The 22920-nt window shown below is 43.6% G+C and overlaps 2 protein-coding genes across 2 annotated transcripts; one reads left to right on the plus strand and one right to left on the minus strand.

Annotated features, from left to right (window-relative positions):
- The first annotated feature begins 1848 nt into the window (after positions 1 to 1848).
- ccnyl1 (cyclin Y-like 1) lies at positions 1849 to 16770 on the plus strand. Its single transcript, XM_080497861.1, has 10 exons — positions 1849 to 2757; positions 7266 to 7340; positions 8015 to 8058; positions 8688 to 8788; positions 9265 to 9300; positions 9406 to 9457; positions 10231 to 10350; positions 11154 to 11320; positions 14708 to 14870; positions 15033 to 16770. Exons 1-10 carry the CDS (start codon positions 2595 to 2597, stop codon positions 15147 to 15149), a joined length of 1038 nt encoding a protein of 345 aa, XP_080353987.1. The 5' UTR covers positions 1849 to 2594; the 3' UTR covers positions 15150 to 16770.
- Positions 16771 to 20649: 3879 nt separating this feature from the next.
- Positions 20650 to 22724, minus strand: fzd5 (frizzled class receptor 5). The gene has a single exon (XM_080497860.1). The coding sequence runs from the start codon at positions 22690 to 22692 to the stop codon at positions 21082 to 21084; it is 1611 nt and encodes a 536-aa protein (XP_080353986.1). The 5' UTR covers positions 22693 to 22724; the 3' UTR covers positions 20650 to 21081.
- Between the last annotated feature and the right edge of the window lie 196 nt (positions 22725 to 22920).

Raw genomic sequence — 22920 nt, forward strand, 5'->3', positions numbered from 1 at the left:
TTTTCTTCTGGTTGTTGTCGATCACCGGTTAACGCCTTGAATGTATTATTTTCCATCTTCTCATAGTAGGAGGTCTGCACTGTATTTTCATGAATTATGAAACATCTCGACCAAAACTAACTTTATTTTCTTGCCACCTAAACAAAACGCAGTCATTTCTCTGTTCTTGTGGAGTATGTACCCACCTTCACCCAACTTTTTGCTTCTACACTTCAACTTTATCAACAAAATGATTACTCCTCGCCAAAAACACCATTAACACGTGCCACGGTGAAGAAATAATCCATGTTTTTCACTTCACCTGTCAGTGATCAGAATGTTGTGGCTGATTGGTGTACAACACCTTCAAAAGAACTGTCAAATGCATCTTGCTGTTCAAAATTCGCAACCTAACGCAGATGTCATGTGAATATTCATGATGGGATCATGTAAAGTTGTACAGAGGTGTGAGATTATCACCGTCTCTCCTCGGATGTTATATTTCACGTGTTTGTCTGAACGATACAGAAGTTAATAAATTAACTTGGAGCTCATAAATAAATCATCTTTTTTTATAATGTGTTTGAGAGGATGAAATGAAGACACATTGTACATCGTGTCTGATTGTAAAGCCTCTGTCAGGGTGGAGGACTTGGTCCGTTTGATATAATCAGTGATTAGAAATAACTGTGATCAGTGTCAGGGCTTTAAAATTTGGTGTGTACGGCTTGGCAGCACTCCAAACTTTTTGAAACTGGTGCCATTATGATATCTAATTCACTCAGATTAAGTGTATTTTTTAGGAAATAAAAATATTTCCTCCCTTTGTAATTCACACATCAAGTGCTGGTGCTGAACTAAAGAGAATCTTGTATTCATCTTTTCTTTCTATTGATTTGATGTCGTGAGCTCAATTTTGTGACGTGATAACACAATAGCTTTCCAACAATGTTTTGATTTCTGTGCCAGACCAGTTTGTACCCGTGGGCCTCATTTGTGCATGTAAAAAAAAAAACTATCCATGTGTCTAAAACTATATATAGAGAGAATTTCTAGGACAATAATAATGAAATTTTTTCTAACTTTTAATGTGATGAGTTTATATATTGCCATGTTTACAATGTATCTATTTAAAATGCCATACATTATTCTGTACATTGTAGAGATGAGGTCACCGGTACAATGCATTAAGAACTGTTTGTTTTTACAATGTCAAACGAACCAGCCGATTATTTTAAAGTGCTGTTATTCTGATGTTGCATCACTTTTGTAAAAACTTGCTATGTCACAATAAACTGCTCTTGACGATTGGTATGCAGCTTACTGTCCTTTAATCAACACAAACCCTCAATTTATGACACAATACTTTTATTTACTAGAATGAGCTTTCGTTCAACCATTTCTCAATTATTACATTAAATTGCCAATAGCATTTATCCAGACATACATGTTCTTATCATGGGTCCCTTAAAGGTGTTAATTTCCAGTCATCAATATATTTCATGAGAACAAAATGTTGAAACGCTATAGTGAGGTGCGGAAAAGTTAGGTTTTCTTTTCTTGAATGAGGAGGAGTGAATTGATTGATCGGTGGATAGAGCAATAGATGAGTGGAGTCCGTTTTCCCTGTCACAAAAGGGTGTGGATGGAGCCGATACAAAAATAGTAGCTTTGTAAATACATTTCATGGGTTTAAATCGTCTTTGACTGACAGCTCCCTCCACCAATGATCAGACAGGCAGAGTCCTTGTTTTGATTTATCATCCAATGGGAGTGATTGGAATTCCGAGGTAGGCGGGCCTTTAGCGCTTCTGTGTCAAGTGGTACAGTTTGTGAGCTCCGGCAACAGATGGCGGCGGCGTCAACACAGCACAAATCTGACAGGGTGGAGGCTCCGAATCGGGAGTTCGGAACAATAATAGGGTTGTTTATGTAACGAGGGACTAAGACAAAGCCTTGCCACTGCAAATCCATTGACATTTTCTCGTCTACAGTCTCTGAATTTCAGTTTGTTCCATTGGCTCTCTGCTGAAGGCCGCAGAAGCCGCGGACTCGATTTGGCGACACACCGAGTCGAGCTGGAGGAGGCGTATGCGGGATTGTTGGAAAAGTCACGTAAAATGATTTTTGACATAATTGGAAGTTTTGAAATCGAGGTCGCGACTTGTTCACGCATGGAGAGTAAATGCTGTTGACGTGGCCTCAAAAAGTGGTATCGGCGCTGAGAAAAGTTAAGAAGGCGGGCTATCAAGTTAGCCGCTTTGAGGCTAGTTAGCCACCTAGCACCGACGCGCTGATGTATCGGACGGATGAATGAATGGAACGGCGACCACCGGCGTTAACTAACACCCGAGTGTTGAATTTACGAGACTATCGCCGTGGAAAACACTTGTTTTCTACAACGGGGTAACTTCTCCAACTGCTTCCCCTCAAATGGACAGGAATGCAATTCTCTGGAGTTTGTGGACGGCGGCGGTTTAGCTGGAAGAGATCAATGTTGTGCTTCTAGACCGGTGATGTTGGTGACGCTGGAGGCTAACTTCAGCTAGCTGCGGACATCTGCACTCCTTGGACTTGGCTGCAATAGTGTGCGACTTATTACACCCGGTTCGGGGATGGGGAATACGGTGACATGCTGCGTCTCCCCCGAGTCGAGCCCGAAGCTCCCGTCCAGGCAGCCGGTGGAGCGACTGGAGGAGTTCCAGACCAGCACCGAAGTGAGCGACGACAACACCCTGCCCTACCTGCAGCACATCAGCGACAGAGAAGTCCCCGATGGTAGGTGTCTCTCCCCCCCTCCTCACACCCACCTAATCACAGTTTGCTCTGTGTATGTGCACTGTCACCCTGAGCACCGACATCGATGTACAAATAACACCTCGATTAGCAATCATAATAACCTTTGACGTGATCAATGATTACGGCAATGCACACTGGGGTTAAAGTATGCAGAACCTCACAACTGTTATCAATTGATAACTCGCTGGTATTTCACCTTGTGTCCACTACACCTCAAGTGGGCTGGACCACACGTTGCAAGGACCACTCCTTACAATCCTCTTCGCCTCTGCTGTAAATGTTTTACTTGTAATGATCAGGCATTACTTGTGCTTTAGATAGTGTGGATCTGGGTAAAAATACAGCACATAGTTCTCAAGCAGCTTTAAATCTCTTCAGTCTTTTTCTCACAGACACGACCAGTCCCTTTTTCATGTTCATTGTTTGAGCCCTTTGCAGATTAAATCTTCTTCGTTTGTTATCAGGAGGTTTATCTTCACCACATGTGACTATCCAGACAGACAAACCTAAATGATGGACGCAGATGTCACAGTCCGTTGCACTCACATTCCATGCGTCACTGTAAGCAACACGTATGTTCATGTTAACAAACGTCTCAAGTTAATTTAAATCTAAAACCAACAGCTGGACAAACGATGGAAGAAAATATATCTTTTCAACCAGGAGAGCAATCTAACAGGCCTCAACTCAAATGTATGCAATCCCCTGTCTTTATACGTACAGTAGAAAGTAGAACTTGGATGAAACAACAGCGAAGAGAGCACACAAGTCCCGGCCGTGATGCCAGCTACAACGTCTTTAACGTTCCAAGCCCTTGAACGTATGCTGCTCAGGTTCTGAAGCACAGCTTTGGCCATAGTGCTTCATTATAACGGGACTAGATGGGGTTTGCAGTAAACAGGGGTTATATATTAGCGTGCCCTAGAGCTCAACATACCAGCAAGAAGATACAGCCGGAGAGGGGATAAAGAACAAAAAAGTAGAGATTTGAAGCATATCAGTGACACCCATTAGTGTCATGTGAACATGGGAAAACAGATGGAGGAAGGAGTTACTCAGCGCATCGTGGGAAACTGCTCAGAAACTTCAGCCGAGTAATGTGATTACTGGCTGGTCAAGACTCACCTGGGACGTCCCCCATGTGAAACTTTATTAAATAGTGAAGCTTTCTTATTGAAAGTTTTTGCACTTTCCTGTTGGAAAGTTAGGTTCGGGAGGCAGAGGCACCCTCTCAAACCTTGTTTCTTTTTTTGCCCTGATGCATGCAAAGTCTTGGATAAAGGCACGTAATAACAACCTGAACCATTTTATTAGAAGTGCTGGAAAAGTATGTGCACAGATCTCACCTTTCGGTTGTGACCAAATTGCCAGCCGTGTTTATGGTCGTCACTGCTATCCCTACACTGATGGGCAATCTTGGCTTCATCCTATTGATCAGACTGGCAATGAAAATATACTCCTTCGCTTCTTGGTGGCACATTGACCATTTATATATCGGCAATGAAGAAGAAGCCCTTTATTACGAATCCATGCTTTACTGATCAAATACAGTAAAAGCAATTCAAACCTCAACCATAACACATGTGATATTATTTGGTAAACACAGTTTTCCACAAACAAACGCTGTTTCACAGTGACTTGACTGATGATGTCTTACAGTTGCCTCGAAGTTCTGAACGTGTCCTCTTTAGGTCCGGGTCCGGAGGGTGCTTTGTGGGACTCTTCAAGGATCATGAGTAAAGTTTTCAACATGGTTGTGGCAGTGTGCCATGTTGTCGTGAGCTGTTTTTTTTAATTATTATTATTATTTTTGTTTGTTTTATAGCTCTTATAGCAGAGTTGTTTGACATTTAAGTGGCTCACACAGGTATGACTCACTTTATACACTTTATACCATAACTTTATCCTCCCATGTAACATCGTGGCAGATAACTGACGGTATCAAGTTTTGCTGTTTTTGTCATTTAAATCAGCTATTTATTCATTTATCTTCCGAACAACACGATGCAGAGAACAGTTTTAAAGAACGAATCGCAACTCTGTTCTCCTGAGGGACTGATGTCGTTCTCAATCAGGAATCCTGAGCGCTGAGACAACTGGAACCCGGCATTAGCATCTTGTTACAAAGTCTGGGGTGCAAATTAAGTTTGGCGATCAGACGGTGCCTGTCGTCGGCCCTTTGATCCCACGCCGTGACATGAGGCCCCGATCGGGCAAGCATCTCAGATATTCCTCTGTGATCTAAGGCCCAAGCTGAGTTTTGTTCCGCCAGTCCTCGTGTCGCCACTCTCCATTGATTCCCCGACATGCACAGGCTTCATTCCATTGGTGTGGCCGTGGGCGGTCCCCTGAGAGCGAGCGCTGCCGGAGGAGAGCAGCTGTTTGCAGGGCGAGGGTCAGAACCAGTCCGACAGTCCATCTCGCATTCCTCGCCGTCTTTGCCTCACAAACGCTTCTGTCGCTTAATCCCTCGTCTTTTATGTAATGCGCTGTCTGTTCGGATCGGAAACACTTTTCCATGTAACGCTCGTGTATAACGAGACACGGATTATGTTTTGTTTTCCTTGTTTGTTTTTTGTCAGTGCTCTGTGCACAGTACAGGCGCTGGTCGTATAATTCTAATTAGAATATCGTGAAAAAGTTTATTTATTTCCGTAATTCCATTCAAAAAGTGAAACTTGTTTAATGTATACATTTCACATAGACTGACATATTTCAAGTGTTTATTTCTTTTAATATTGATGATTATAACTGACAACAAATGCAAAACCGCCAATTGAGTATCTGAGAAAATTAGGATATTGTTGGAAAGGTTCAATATTGAAGACACCTAGTACAACACTCCAATCAGATAATTAACTCAAAACACCTGCAAAGGCCTTTAAATGGTCTCTCAGTCCAGTTCTGTAGGCTACATAGTCTGTGTCCAAGCACATTAATAGAGAGGCGAAGGGAAGGAAAAGATGCGATAGAAGAAAAATAAAAGTGTACAAGCAGTTGGGATAACCGCACCCTGGAGAGGATTGTGAAACAAAACCCAGTCAATGAATGTGGGGGAGATTCACAAAGGGTGGACTGCAGATGGAGTCGGTGCTTCAAGAACCACCACAGACATCTGCAGAGACGTGGGTTTCAGCTGTCGCATTCCTCGTGTCAAGCCATTCTTGGAACAAGAGACGGAAGCGTCTCAGCCTGGGCTGAAGACACGAAGGACTTGGACTGCTGCCGAGCGGTCCGAAGTTATGTTCTCTGATGGAAGTACATTTTGCATGTTGTTTGGTCAATCGAGGTCCCAGAGTCTGGAGGAAGAGAGGAGAGGCTCAGAATCCACGTTAGCTTGAGGTTGGAGTGGGAAGGTTCCACAGTCGTGATGGTTTGGGCGGCCGTGTCCTTGCTGGTGTCTGTCCTCTGTGTTTCCTTACACCACCTTGCACCTGGAAGTTTGACATGCTCATACTTTTCATGTTCATACTTTTCAGTTGGCCAACATTTCGAGAAATCTTTTTTTTTTGTATCAATCTTAAGTAATGTTCTAATTTTCTGAGATACTGAATTTGGGATTTTCATTAGTTGTTGGTTATAATCATCAAAATTAAAATAAATAAGCATTTGAAATTGATCAGTCTGTGTGTAATGAATGAGTATAATATACAATTGTCACTTTTTGAATGGAATTAGTGAAATAAATCATCTTTTTCATGATATACTAATTCTATGACCAGCCCCTGTATGTGTCAGCTGCTGATGCTCCGGTCCAATTGGATTTCTAGTTTGTAGAAGTAAAAGCAGTATATTTTTTTTATATATCATTTTGTAGAAAGGACTGACTGAGGTCATTTCTCCACTGATTGATCGAGGATTTTGATATGAAAGTCTTTGCTACATCAACAGCAATCAGCACGCATTGTAACACCACCGTTTGATGTAGAATTCAGTTCCCTTGTATTATACACATCTGATAATAACTTAAAATGGCTTTTAAAAGAAAGAAGAAACATTTGGGTGACAGTGGGGGGGGAATGTCTCCCCAAAAAAAGGAACAAATCTTCAGCATAATAAAACTTAGATGTGGCAACAATCTGCCTCGATTGGTTCCAGTTAAGTGATATTGGAGTGAGAAAGCAGGAACATTTATTTTTTTTATTTTTAAACCGTTCATTTATACTTTTTTAGCGGAAGTTTGGAAACTTGACACCAAACACTTCCTGATTATTGTCCACCAAAATCTCACGCAAGCACAATTTCCTGCTCAGCTGTTTGTTGTTGTTTTTTTCTTCACCAATCCAAACATTCAAGTCTCAAGTTTTTCCTTCATATTTGAATGATTGTTTCTCGAATTACTTTGAGTGCTGCCGTCGGTACGCTTCATATACATGTTGGCTCATCGGGTTGCGTTTCTTCAGGTGAATTTTGTTTCTACCTAAAGCGAGTTAAGTCGCTGATTTAATCCCTGAGTAACGTCACCCGGAAACACTTTGTTTCCTCAGAGCTCGCCCTGGAATCCAACCCGTCGGATCACGCCCGAGCGAGCACCATCTTCCTGAGCAAGTCCCAGACAGACGGTGAGCAATCCCAACGTGACACACACACACACACACACACACACACACACACACACACACACACACACACACACACACACACACACACACACGTACACGTACACGTGACTGTATTCCCACCAGTATGTTTCCAGTGGCGTCTTGCAGCCTCTGTACTACATATTGAGCGTTAACTTCATTGTTTATCATTGTTTGTTATTGTTTTGACGTGTCATTCTTGGATTGAACGAGCCGGTGCTGCTTCTTACAACAGCCGTGATATTATTGTAGCGCCCGTTGACATTTGCACTTCATCAAACTGGAACCAGAACTATTGAATAATTCATCGAATTCAAATGGCTCTGATGTCTGTTGATGTCTTGAATGATAATAGAATGAAAACACTTGCTACAGACTAATGTAGTGCCTCACATTCACTGCGTCTCAGATGAAGCCTGCACATTTTTACCTTTGAAACTTATTTACTTCTAATATGAACTGAATTTATTCCCTCTGTTTTCGGCCAAGTCACAAAAACTTGTGATTTCAAAGTATTTCCAATACCAAAAATGTGAAATTAATTTTTTTTTTAATTAGCTGGAAGAAGAGTTTGATAGAGTGGAGCAGGAGCTTTGACGGATTTTTTTTTTTTACCTTAATTCCTCTTTGTTGAACATTGTTGTTTGTCTTTCTAGTACGAGACAAGAGGAAAAGCAACCACATAAACCATATCAGCCATGTAAGTATCACGATCTGCAACTCTGGGTCTTCAATGTTAAAAAAAAAATGAAAAGTGAACGTGATGCTTTCATGTAGAACTCAGTAAATTATTGTCTTCGACCTTTTCCCTGCGTAGCTCTTACACCTCCGGTTTAAATCCAGTTACAGAGCGTATCGCAGGAATCACAAGGAATCTATTTTTTTCAGTAGATATCATTTGAGATATTCCCACTTTGCTTCCGGGGGGCGAGTAATGGCGAGCAGGACTGTATTAATATGGTATTCTGCACTTGGTACCTATTGTTAATTAGGTGGCTCCATAATAGAAAGTGAACATGAAGTGAAGGGGTTGATAGTTTATGCACTTCCTGAGGATGTGTATTCACTGTGTAAAGTGTATCGTTAGAGGTTCAAACATCAACAATGGAGTCTTGACACAGAAGATTGAAAGTGTCTGCACCCTCGGGTCAAACGTAAGATGTCCTCTGAAAACCAAAAAGGACTGAAATAGAAAATCCTACAGGAGGAATCCCAGAGCAAATGACTGAATCACATGTGTGACAAACTTCACAGTGAGAAATGTTGCCGTTGAGACCAGTTCCTGTTGGGTGACTTTAATTTGTCTTCCTGCGATTTCAATGTCTGAAGGCATCTCCTGGTCCCCTGTCGAAGAAATACAGCTCCTGTTCCACCATCTTTATAGACGACAGCACCGTCAGCCAGCCCAACCTCAAAAGCACAATCAAATGGTGAGAAATGTGACGGAGAGGAACGCAGACCGGCTGCACCGCCGTCCCAGCGCCACTCGTTTCCCACGAGAAAATCCCGTTACATCACCGCTTGGTAATCCTAAAGTAATACTTCCAGATGCGTGACTAAAACAGACGGTCTTACACCTCACTGGGGACCGTAAATCCGTAATGACATTATTCTAGAGGATCTGGATAATCACATTTTATCAGGATTATCCTGGTGAGTTTAAATGAAGCCGTCTCACTGAACGTGTCAAAACTGCTGCTACAACATGGGTACACACACACACACACACACACACACACACACACACACACACACACACACACACACACACACACACACACACACACACACACACACACACACACACACACACACACACACACACACACACACACACACACACACAGCTTTTGTTATTGCTTTTTACTGAGACTAATCAATCTTTTTTTCCGTACCTTTCTTCCAGTGTCACTTTAGCAATATACTACCACATTAAAAACAGGTGGGTGTCAATTCTGACTTCCATCCTTGTCATAACAATTGTGACTCATTGTGTTGCTAAATCGACCACGCAGGCGATCCGTCCTGACCGATATTTGTCGTTTAGGGACTTGAACCGGTCGCTGGATATCTTTGATGAGAAGCTGCACCCTTTATCAGTGAGTATGTGGGGATTTACTAACGCTCAGTCTCACGGTCTTCCTCTCGTCAAGAATGGCTGGATATAAATATAAACGACGTACCACCCTGCTGGTCACAGTAGTTTCCATGCGACTACGTCATATCCTACATTCATCTTCACTTTAAGTGTTGAAGCTGCTTCTCTCCAGCAGACCACTGAGGTCTCCATGTGTTTGGATCATTCCGGCTCCACCTTCACTCCTCGTCTTCCAGATATTTTCACAATCGCGGGATATTGAGTTCCTTGGTTTTGTCAATTCACTTTTACAGCCGGTAAAAGTCGGTATACTGGAAATGTTGTTTGGCGTTTTACAGTCAGGTTGTGCTGGATTTTCTCGTTTCTTTTTTTTTTTTCCCCAGGATATCTTGTTCCTTCCATTTTGTTTAATGAAAGGAGTTTCTCACCTGACGATCACAGACATTTTCCTTTGAGCTTAAGTAGAGGGCACAAGAATTTTTACATTTATGGATTGGAATGATTTAGATATTTAAAATACGATGAGATGTCAGCTTTGAATGCAGTAAAACACGTCTTCCCTTACAACATAAAACATTATGACATACGATAAAACTGTGTCATGAATAAATTCAAGTCATTTTTGCTTTATAATGTTTGTTTTTCTCCAAACTCCTCAGTCCTAGAAAATGTTTGACAACGACAACAACTGTCTGTATAAAGTTGTTTCCATCACACAGTTCACTGCACCTCCAGGACAATTAAATGATCCTTCCATCCGTTCGTCCCAAACAGAGAGAGCCAGTGCCGGACGACTATTCTCACGTCGACCCCGAACACAAACTGATCTACCGCTTTGTCAGGACGCTCTTCAGCGCCGCACAGCTCACCGCAGAATGTGCCATCGTCACACTCGTAAGTGTCTGTTTCCCCCGATTATGTTGTGTAATGTACAGGTTATTTTAAGTCTCAAAGCGCTGAAGGCCTCTACAGTGGTATACTGCTACTGCATTTGTATTAAGATATATGATCTGAAGTTGGCTTCTCTCAAATCTAGTTCTCAGTCGATGTTAATGTTTGAATCCTGAAATTTACCAAACTAAAAGGCTGCTGTAAGAAATTGGGATGTTGAGTTATATGGCCACCAGATGGCAGTGTGCTCCTGAAAACCACATTTCTATCACTTTGCCACTGAACCACTGGGAGGATGAAAACAAGGCCTCAAGATCAAGGATGTTTAGATAAATACAAACAAACAGAGTGAGGCCAAGATCCTCCTGGTTTGATTCCCGTGTGTGAAGCAGCAGAGCTTGAGTCACTGACAACCTGAGGTCAGAAATATATATAGAGACAGTCATTTACGGCCCTATTTCCTAAAAAGTTGGGAGAATGTGTAGAACAGGATGTTGTTACCGTTCCGAGACGCCCGTATTTATTTTTGTCATTTCTCCATTTTTCCTCCAAATTTAATTTAATGAATTTGATTTAACAAAGACTGGGAAAAAAAGGTATTTGATACATCAGAGGGCTGTTATTCTTCAATTTTGACCAAATTTCTGCAGAGAATGCAGTTTTTTTTTTTTTTTATCTGAATTTAGTTTCATGTTGATTAGTTGTTCTCTAATCATGCAGCCCAATCCACCAGCCCCATTTGTGTGGGATCATCATTTTTATTTCATAATATAGTTTTTTTTATTCTGTTGTTCTGCATGTCAAAGGTGTACCTGGAGCGTCTGCTGACCTACGCTGAGCTGGACATTTGTCCAGCCAACTGGAAGCGCATCGTCCTGGGTGCCATCTTGTTAGCCTCCAAAGTCTGGGATGACCAGGCTGTGTGGAACGTCGACTACTGCCAGATCCTCAAAGACATGACCGTGGAGGACATGTGAGTGTCACGATGCTTTTTTTTATTTTTATTTTTTATTGTTTTTACTAATGGTGCAAAGTAAAAACTCTACACGTGTCGTTTTTTATTCTGGTTGTTATATTTGGGTTTTGGGCCATGGGTGTAGATGAAGAAAGGTGTCTGAAAAAGTTATTCTTGGCAATCCAAGCATGACCCCCCCCCCCCCCCCCCAATGAAAGGAATATAACAACAAAGATGCACTTAAAGCCAATGGAAGAGCTCAGATAGATGGAGGCTGCAGCACCTCTGCTGCCAGGAGCTGCACTTGGAGGGTCCAGGCTTCATTTTTGACAATTGCTTTTCTGTGTATGAGAGTGAGTGTGTCTCCGAAAGAGGTTTAAAGTGCTCTTTTTTTTTTTTTTTTTCCCTCTGTGATTTGGACAGACACTGCCTGCATTTGTCTTTCTCTCGGCCCGCGAGCCCCCGTCCCTCTCCGATCCGCACCGTTTTCTCTCGTAGGTGCAGAACTCTGCTCATCTTCCTCTTTGAAATCGCTTCCTATTGATAAATATGGCGACCGGACATGCATTCATTCAGCAGTTTATCATCACAGGAAATGTGAGGGGAAGTGATCGGCCAGTGCAAGCATTTCATTTGAAGAAGTCATGAAATTCTGTTCTCACAATCCGGAGGCCATTGCACCGACTTGATTCACACAAGAGGAAATGTAATTCCATCATTTCATTTGACCGTCAGGCTTCTTTTATGTGTTTTTAATCTTATGTGGTTGTTCAGTCGTCGGACCCCTCACCTCATCATGACACTCCTTAATTCATATGTGGAGTTTCTATGTTCTCTCCCTGTATTCCTGGGATTTTCTTTTTTTACTCTATGTTCAGTAATGTTCATGGCAGGAGTCCTGATGTGTGCGAGCGCCGGGCAATTCTCCAGTTTGATCAACAGCTATTAGAAACTTAGTTAAAGTTACTGCTGCAAGAAGAGGCTCAATCACTTACCAAGTGCAAGGATGGAACACCGTTTTAATAAATGTCTCATGTGATTGAAAAGGATATGAATTAACTTAAAAATTGTGACATGTGACAAAGCTCACTTTTTTTAGTCAGCAACTACTTGGCTATATTCTCAAAATACCCTTACCTGTAAAGTTTAGTCATTTGAGCGAGCTCTCACAGGTTGCAGCGCTGCTTGCAATTCCAACGATAAACTTTGGATCTTTTCTTGATGCTTCGCCGCCTCAAATCTACTGATTTCAGTGTGAAGTTCCGAGGAAAGTCATGAACAAACTTGTAGAAGTTTGAAACCATGTAAAATACCTTTTTAACTCCCCCCCCCCCCCCCCCCCCCCCCCCCCCCCCCCGTCGAGGTCAAAGGCCTCTTGGTCTCTTTAGATGTTGGAAAGATGATCCCACACTTGATCCCCAATTATATATATTTATGATCCAGCTGTCACTCTGCATGTGTGGAATCCCCTCACATTCTTAAGCAAATCGAGTTTATCGTTCTTTTTTTTTTTTTTTTTTTTTTTTTTTTTGCAACAATATGAAAATACCGATCGTCTCATGGCCGATGCCGATCTTCGTGTTTTACCCCGGAAGCCCTCCCTGACAGAACCATCGCTGGTGTGTGGAGCAGTGGAGTATCAGCCTCTCGTCCCCCGATTATATATGAAAATACTTTATTGTGAGACTCGCTTCTTAAAGGGCGCCGTTTCCTATTGGATCAATTATTTAATGGTTTAAATATGACGGGAGACAAAGATTTCTTTTGGGGGCGTACTCATGCCTGTGACCTCCAGTCCATCTGCTGTGTTTTCATTGCCTCTCCTGAAGTGTCTTTGTGAGCCGGCTCCCGTCTGGATGGAGGGATCGGAAGAGGACGAGAGAGAGAGAAATTTAGGGGAGGGTCTCAAGTGCTCTCACTGCTTCTACATAATGGGCCCCGGCTCTCGCCCACTCCATTAGTTGCCCTGGGAGACCAGACATCACGCACACACACACACACACACTTGCCACCTTTGCTGACCAACAAAGCATCCTGGATGCTGTCTCCTTGGCAACCAGCTCCCTTAGAGATGTGCGTGGCTGTGATGATGAGGAGGGCTGATGGAGGTTGTAGTCTGGAGAAAGATGAGCCGTGACGCTCCAGCTGAGTGCTCCGAGGCCCGTCTGATTACCCGCAGGCCTGTTTGTAAGACGCCTGTGCGGGAGATTGGATTTCATCCCCACAAACACTTCCCACACAGAAGTTTCAAAGTCCAGACGCACAAAAGAAAAGAAAAAAGGCTGATGTTCGACTTTGTAATGAGGTTTTCTTCCATTCCAGCCGCAGACTTTTAGACCGAAACTCAGATCATGTCTCCTCTTTTGTTCTGCTCAACAGAAGACAGTTGACAGATTTGATTTTTTCTTTTTTTTTTGTTCCTTAAAGTGCAGAATTAAGCTAAGTTTAGCCGTTACTTCTCATTCCCTCTGAGCGTGATTCATTTATTCGCACACCGACTTTTGTCTCCTTTATTTCTCAGAGCTTTATGTACATTGTTGTTCTGAGGCAGGGTTTTTTTTTGTACAGCAAATCTCAGCAACAAAATCATTGAATATATATGAATGAATGAATTGTATATACACATGCATAAGGAATCTAGCGCTGCTTTTATTGCTTTATCATATTATGACTCTGTTGGTCCCCTGTCACAGAAAAAAAGAAAGAAAAAGAAAGAGTCCTTTCTGTTTGTTTTAATTTGTTTACTCTTTTTTTTTTTTTTTTTAATTCTTCATCTACATTCTGAAGTCTCCAACCTGGACATCATGATCAGACGCTTTCTTTTATGGGAACAGACCTGATAAACTGTCACCTGCAGCGATAAATCAAGTTCTCCTGCTAATCGTTGCTGTAATATTTTAACAAGCCAGAAGTGAAAGGGAATGTTGGGAACCATCAACTTCATTTGATCTTCACTCAACTGTGGCTGTATTGTCGTGAATATTAAATAAACCACCTTAATTCTGAGTGTGACTCGATATTCAAGCATTAATAAGATTTCCCTTCCCTGACCAACAGTAAATCACTTTGTTTTAGCCGTTCTCATATGTTGATCTCTACAGTAAACATTCGGAACTCAAATCTCAATTTTTGAGACCCCAATAGGTCAGAAATGTCCTGAAACTGTACTTGTTGTCAATGAGTTTGCTAATATTTTAACATCGCTGCTTCCTGAGACTGTCACGTCGTTACAAAATGACATTTTGATCATTGCCGCTGTTACTGGAACTGCAAAAGCTTCCATCCAGACGTGTGTACGTCGGCTTCCTGTACGTTTCTCGCAGCTTTTGGCTTCTCGTGTCACGGCGGAGGAGTTGTGGCCGTCGCCCCCCCCCTGACCCTCGGGTGTCTCCCTGTTCCCTGCAGGAATGAGATGGAGCGCCATTTCCTGGAACTCCTTCAGTTTAACATCAACGTGCCAGCCAGCGTTTATGCCAAGTACTACTTCGACCTGCGGCAGCTGGCTGACGACAACAACCTCAGCTTCCCTCTGGAGCCTCTGAATAACCAGCGTGCCCAGAAAATAGAGGTGAGCCGCCTTGTTTTCTTGATCTTTTCTGCCTTTTCTCTCTTCGTAATAAACCTTCTGTCTTGTCAGTCTTCGACAAGAGAGGGAAAACTTAAATGTTGTATGATTGTAGAAGACGTGTCTCCGTGGAGACTTCAAGTAACGGTGCTGTTGTTTGCTCAGGCCATTTCAAGACTATGTGAAGACAAATACAAGGACCTGAGTCGCGCAGCAATGAGACGATCCATCAGCGCAGACAACCTGGTCTGTATACGACACTCCATTGCTGTGCTGTCGTAGGCCAGACTGCTGCCCCCCCCCCCCCTGAGATATCCAAATATCCAAAGTCCAGCTAACCCACAGCCAGTCCCCGGACAAACATGGCCGCCTCACCGAGTCGGCGCCTCCACATCAGGAGGGAACGTGTGACGCTTGTTACAGCGGGAGAGGTGCGTGAAGTTTACCTGAATTGACATGTCACCGTACAACCGTGTCTCTTTTTTTTTTATCTTTTAAAGAAACCCTATTTATTCACTCGCTCGTCCCTCATATCCAGGAAGACGTGTTTAATCGGTGTGACTCTGGTGGAGTTGATCTATTTGAAGTAAACCTTGAATTGTCGTAAAAATGTTATTCCTGCAAAGAATGTTTGACACGTATGTCCCCGTCCCCCCCGCCTTGAAGGACAAAGCTGGTCTTGATTCATATATATTATTGTTCCTTTCACTGGATCCCATGAAATCACTTCACTGGGAACGTGTCGCCCACGACTCAGCCTGCTGATCGCTTCCTTGTCAAGAATCTCAACGTTTCCTCTTCTCCTTTTGGATCGTTGTTTTAACAGCGACAACAGTGAAGAGTTTTTAGATTCATTCATTCACCGTGTTTAGATCGACTTCAGTATTCTGGCTGAGTGTGTTTGCACAGGCAATCAGAAACCTGTCTCTGTAGTGCAAAACCTGAAAGTCTTAGTCTCCAATGTCTGATTTCTGGACAGTGAGAGGAAAGCAGAGTTCCTGGAGAACTCAACAAGTAACCTCCACACAAACACCTACAACTGGACTTGAACTGAGGGTTTTCTCTCCGTGAGACCAGAGCAGGAACCACTACACCACCTGATGCTGAACCCATTAAAACCAAAGTGGCTGTTCTTCTAAGACCACTTTGTGAAATCAGTGTTTTAAAAAATGTGTTTTCAACTGCTCCTATTTTACCTATTGGTGATTAAAAACAGGTTTACCTGTTTGGCATGTAAAGAATTGATTCAACATGAATCCACCTGGATCAGCCTCGTGATGACTCTAATACTCATGTAATCACTTCTGGCGACGGTACAATAAAGGCGGTTCATCTCCAGCTTTCTTCTTTTTAACCGGCGACTTAAATGCAAACTCGTGTAAATTAGAATCCCCAAGATTCCTACTGTGAAGTGTGTCGATCCAGCTTGTTTACCGCCGATGCCGTCGGGTGTTTTCTCACGTCGGAGTGCGTTTCTCCCGCCCGCCGGGGCCGAGCAGACGCGTCGTCTCTTATATTACGAGCTTTTGAACCACGAGTCGGCTGAAGGAGGGAAAAACCATCAGGTCTTCGCTCGTCTGTCACGTGTCAGGGAATCAGCCGTGCCAACCGCCGCTGTCACGCTGGATCAACCATGGGTGGGGGGGGGGGGTGTAGTGCAGCCACCAAGGGGCTCGACGCAGCGGTCAAGTTAACAATGTAAAAAAAAAAAAAAGGAAGACTCCACATGGTCCAATCCCAGTATTGTGTTCGCTCTGACTCCCCCCCTACATACGACATAGATATTGACGGACGCTGCCATCGTTTTTGCTTACTGTGTAGGCTACTAGCTGTGAAACTTGTCTTTGTTTTTAATTGAAAAGAAAACATTTGCAGATGGAAGTATTTTAAATAAACACTAATCATGTAACTAATAAACGTTGTGATTCTGTTTTTGTCGCACGCCGACGCGCCGATTTGGTGACGCTGGTTTGTTTTGGGGGCTTACGTTTGATCTGCATACAGCAAAACACACACACTTGAAGGTTTCCTGGAAGAAATCTGGAAATATATGGTTCAGTGTTTCCACCTGAGATCCAACTACCAACCTGGGACTGCCCCCGTATATCAAACTGATGTCGTTTATGTGCTCCTACCATTTAGAGGCTAATGATAATAGCTTTTATTTACAGAGCACTTCTCATGGAATTCCCAAGAGCAACAGCAGGTGGCTGGTTCTTTAGTTAGTCCTCCATATTCAGTAAAGTTATGGAAATTCATAAAAATGTCACTTTCTCTTCAAAATCTAGTATTTGTGTATATATACAAATTCAAATCATACTGATAAGTTATTACTATTTTTAAAAAAAAGGTAGGACTGATCACAGCATGGATCATACAGTATTATTATATTTAATATAATGAAGAGGAGGATGGAGACCTGCTCCATATGAGAAATGCCCTGAGATGCTTGATGATTCAACTCTACATTATTGAAACTGACCTGAACTTTGTAAAAAAAAAAAAAAAAAAATGCTCTAAATTCTCAGCACAAATCTCTTTTTACAAAGTGATTTAGTGTCCGAAGCAGAGCCGTGGTGACGAGGTAGTCCAGGGAGCAATTTTTGACAAAGTGGTACCATCTGGGTGGGCAAAGGCTGTCGAATATTGTCTGAAGGGGAACAGTGTCACGTGTCTGAAAGTGCAGGATAACCTTTTCAACTTGGTAGCTTTTTACAAATTACAGCTCGGCAAAGATCAGAAATTGCAAGGCGTATTACACATTTCCTGTAATCCAATGGCTTTGTCTTTAAGATTACATTACTTTTGGAGCTATAGAATATATGTGGTGGTATCTAGAAGATGTTGAATGAACATTTTCTGACATTGTGACCTTGAGTTTAGAACATGACCTTGACATTTTCAGTTTGCCCTATTTTTTTTCACAATTTCCGATCTTTGCCGACGTTGACCTCTGGTTCATGGACTAACGGGATCGATCCCGTCAGCATGGAAGGAACAGGTGAGCTGCTGTAACAGCGTCAAGCAGTACTTCCAGTATATGAGAAGTTTCTCAACAGTACATTTCATTACAAACAGACTCCGGAGCACTTTGACCCAGAAGAAACCTGAGGCATTTATGCTCAAGAGCACTGAGGAAGAACTCCTCATGTCTTTAACACAAAGATATTGTCATAAAGTGGCACAGACCAGCGCACTGCTCAGGGTTTTTGGGGTCGGCCATGTTTCTTTGGAAAACAGATGATAGTGTTATGAGAAACTTGTTTTTTTAATTCTAATTTTATGTTTTTGTTTTATTTTTAACGCTTGGATATCTGTTAAAAGTTATTTGAAATATAGTTTCTGAAAATATATTTACTGTGTTGAATATATGGTTTACTTGTGTTGAACTAATTTGTCACTATAAAGCAACCCTTGCTGGCAATGAATTGGAAATATGTTAGAAAACTAGTGTGTGGTTGTCTGTGTGTTCTTGCACTGTGAGGGATGAATGGATGAAGATCTGTTTTCTTTTAAGAAAAATAGAACATGATCTTCGGGCAGAACAGGACAAAGCCAACATGGAGTGAAGATCTAAAACGAAATACACAAACCTCTACAGAGAGCTGGAATCTGACGCTGCTGAAGAAAAAAAATCCCTGAAAACTCAAAAAGAGTTTGAGAACGTTGATGTTAGAAGTGTCATGAGGCAACAGCAGACCGGCGCAGGAAACTCACAAGTCGCCTTCACCTCCTGAAACGGTGATCATTACAGGAAAGTGCAAACTAAAGATGGGATCGTCGTTCAAATTCCTAGAGAGAGAGTCGAACGTGAAACTTGACGGACTTTTCTTTGTATCTGGTGTCATTTTGAACAAAACTGCAAATGGATTTCTTTCTTTAAAGTAAACAGAGTTTTACAAGAAATAAAGATGAACCCAAAAAATAAAAAATAAAGTGCGACTTCACTCAGAATGCTTGCAAACTAGGAGTCTTTCATGTTGTTCAATAACCTTTAAGAAACTTCTGTTTAAGATGGAGAAAATTCTTCAGCCAAATATGAGGATTGAACAGTTTCCACTCATGTCTTTTCACATTTTGGTCATTATATCAGTTTACCGTTGAAATATATTACATGTTTACTAATACTTTTGTTTTCAGTAAATATAGTTTCCATTCGTTTGCCACTGAGATGTTGAAGCTTCAACAAAACCACAAAGGGTTAAATGGATCACATGAAGCATTTTTACTGCGTCAGCAGTCCCAATGCACTTTATACTTCCTGTCACATTCATCAGTTCATACAATCATTTACAGAAAATGAGCTGCTGTGCAAGGCGCCGTGCTTCAACACCATCGGGGGGGGGGGGGCTTCACCTTCAGGCTGGAGGTCTTGTCCGAGGAAACTTTGACCGATGACCACGTGGGGGGGGGTCGACCCGCCAGGGCCCACAGCCGCCCTGGAAAATAAAGGTACTGGGGGCGAAACTTCCAAGCAGACACGTACGAGAAAAGCACCAAAGTCGAGATCAACTCTGTTTTAATTTCACAATCAAAATCTACAATATGTTTGCTTTTTGTTTTGTTTTGTTTGTTTGTTTGTTTTTTTCACTCCTCAGAGGAAATTATCAATATGAAAGCAAAATATACATTTAAACAAACTATATGTCAGATTCCCCCCCCCCCCAACATTTTTTTTTTTTTTTGGCATTCATCACCTCTCATGCATTCATGTTCACTCACACGCAGACTAATAAATTAGAGGCACCATCTAGCATGTGAACACACAGTAGTCCAAACAACACATGGATACCCGGGGACGAGAGAAAACATCACAGGAGGGAGGCAGAAGGCTGGAAATAATGAGCTTCAAATTCACAAGAACTCACTTTAACCCCCCCCCCCCCACACTTTATATTACGGACGTCCTCACAAAGTCCTGCTGTTGATTTTCAGATTGCTCTTTGAATGTGAATATACAAGTTTTGCGGTTCCTCAAAATACTACAAACGAACAACCAGGTTTAAACCGTCACTTATTTTTTGGGCTCAAGTCGGTTTTGAAATCTCAAGGTAGTAAATTTGCACTTAAGTAAATACCAGGATGCGACATTCAAACCTACCTCAGCGTCATCTTCACTTTAACAAATTCAACATGGCAACGGTGGCCCTCAAAACGCTTTGATGTTTTAATCTTTGAAGTATCAGGGATAAAGTGAAATTCTAGTTTATCCAACAGTCAATCTTAGTTTACTGATGAATTTAGTTTTTTCTATTAGAGCAAGTTGAATGGGTTTTTATCCTTTGACGTTTTGATCAAACACTAAAAAATACTGTATTTGTGGAACTCATAAATTTAGGCATTTTGCTTTATCTATGCAAAGATGTACATTACTTCCTTTTTATCAAAATATATTGATGTGTGATAGTGTTTCTCAAGATGAGGCTCAAGGACTATGAGGTCTTTTAGAGGAAATAAGAGTTTCAAATAGAATTAAATATTAAGAATGAGACAATACTGCAATGGTTGTAGTAAATCATACATTTCTTTTTTAAGCAGGAATCTTTAACTGCGGTCTTCCGACTGAGGTTCTGCAGTGAAAGCAGCGTCACTGTGAGCCAGCAGGGGGCGCTAAAGACCAAAATCCGTGTCCTGCAGCTTCATGCCTGTTTACAACTCAACATGACCACGTCTCTCATCTTCCAGACTTTAGTGAGTCCACAACTTGCCCAGTGTAAAGACCTCACACACCAAAACTGTTTTCCAAATCCTAAAGAAAGCAGCAAAATGAAGCCGGTTCCTCGTGACACTTGAACTCGTGGACTCAAACCAAACGCACTCAAAACACTGACGTACGACACGTTGAAGCACCACTTTACACAATTCCACTCACTTTAGTTTCTCTGGTGTTTTACACTCACCTTGTGGTTATAAACTAAGCATATCACACTTGTTTTTTTCTTTTGTACAGCAAATATTTACACTATGTACATTAATAAATATGTATTTGCCTCAGTACTCAGGATAAGCAGGTAGGAAGAACTCCATCGTGGATCCAGTTCTCCTCCGGTGAATGTCTGGTTTGAGCAGTTTGACTAGTTGGAGTTGAACTCCCTCCAGAGTGTCTCTTGTTGGCTTCCTCCGTTTTACCGATACGATTCAATTTTCCCTTTTTACACATTGGATCACGAGGTGAACCCAAGTCTCGTCAAAGTGTTTCCGTCAACCCGTCGGTTCATATATGGGACGGAGCAGATTTCTGGTACATCCCTGTGGTCAGGCCACTTCCAGTGTGACCGGTTAAAGCCGTGCTGGCCTCGCTGTACATGGAGGGCGGGGCGGTGGCTTTCGCCGGCCAGCAGGGGCAGCAGCGGGCCACGAACTTCCTCCAGGACTCCAGGGTTTTCCCTGACCAAATCCAGACCCCGGAAGTGATGCCCACCACCAGGCACATGAAGTACTTGAGCATGAAGATGGCGTAGTCCGGGCTCAGGCCCAAGCGCTGGCGCTCAGAGAGGCAGTTGCAGGCCAGGGCTCGCTCCCAGCCGGGCCGGTAGTGCTGCTCGTAGACGAGGCAGGCCACCACGATGGTGGCGGGGACGGTGTAGAGCACCGTGAAGAGGCCGATGCGAATCATCAGCCGCTCCAGCTTGTCCGTCTTGGTGCCGCCCTGCTTGATGATGCTCCTGATGCGGAACAGAGACACGAAACCGGCCAGGAGGAACAGCGACCCTGTGAAGAGGTAAACCACCAGCGGTGCGAGTACAAATCCCCTCAGGTTCTCCAGACTCTGGTTCCCCACGTAGCAGATCCCAGCCACGGGGTCCCCGTCCACAGAGCTGAGAGCCAAGACCACGATGGTCTTGACGCTGGGGATGAGCCAGGCGGCGAGGTGGAAGTACTGGGAGTATCCGGCGATGGCCTCGCTGCCCCACTTCATCCCCGCCGCCAGGAACCAGGTGAAGGACAGCACCACCCACCAGATGGAGCTGGCCATGCCGAAGAAGTACACCAGCAAGAAGACCAGGGTGCAGAGCGCGGGGCCGGTGGTGTCGTACAGGATGTGCATGCGCTCACCGCCCAGACCGCTGTCGCCACACGCCACCTGCTCGTGACCCGCCACCAGCCGGACGATGTAGCCCAGCGAGACGAAGAGGTAGCAGGCCGCCAGGAAGATGATGGGCCTCTCCGGGTACTTGAAGCGCTCCATGTCGATGAGGAAGGTGGCCACGGTGGTGGAGGTGGAGACGAAGCACAGCACGGACCACAGGCCCACCCAGAAGCTGGTGAAGGCGCGCTCGTCGGGCGAGAGGTCGGCCAGGCGGCAGGGCTGGGCGCAGTTGGGCACGGGTCCCGTCTGCACGCGTCCGTACAGGGCGTGGGACTCCCTCTTGATGGGTATCAGGGCGTCGCGGCAGCGGCACTCCCGGTCACACTGCGTCGGGCTCGGGGGTCTGGTCCTGCCTTTGGGGGTGGGTTTGGGAAACGGGGGCGCCAGGGTGGTGGTCTCGCTGCTGTTCTGGTCCATGCACAGGGTCTCGTCGCCCTGCTTGGGCAGACGCTCGCAGCTCATCCTCTCGGGCCACTCGAAGCCGTACTGGCTCATGAGAGGGGAGCAGCCCCGCTTGGCCCGTTCGCACACGGACCTGCAGGGCGGCAGCGGCTTGCGGTAGTCCGGCAGGCAGATGGGGGTGTACATGCTGCACAGGAAGAACAGCAGGTCTGGAGAGCAGCGGATCCGGACCAGGGGCCAGAACTGGTGCACCTCCAGGCCAACCTCCTCCTGGGTGTCGTGGTTGAACTGATTGGGCATGTAGGTGAGGTTGTAGCCGATCCCCCGGCACATGGGCACCGTGATGGGCTCACACACCAGATCCTTGGAGGCTCCCGACGTGAGACCAGGACAGAGGAGCAGAAGCACCAGGATGCACATGTGTCCTCGAGATGCCATGTTTAAAATCACTAGTTTTCAGTAGTCATTGAATTTTTTTAATTCTTATTTTATTTATTTTTTTAAGTTTCTTCTTCTGGGAGAATCAAGGGCAGCTTTTCATTCCATTCAAGGAGAAAGAAA

The sequence above is a fragment of the Blennius ocellaris genome, assembly GCF_963422515.1.
Source record: "Blennius ocellaris genome assembly, chromosome: 6".
In the NCBI taxonomy this organism is placed as follows: domain Eukaryota; kingdom Metazoa; phylum Chordata; class Actinopteri; order Blenniiformes; family Blenniidae; genus Blennius; species Blennius ocellaris.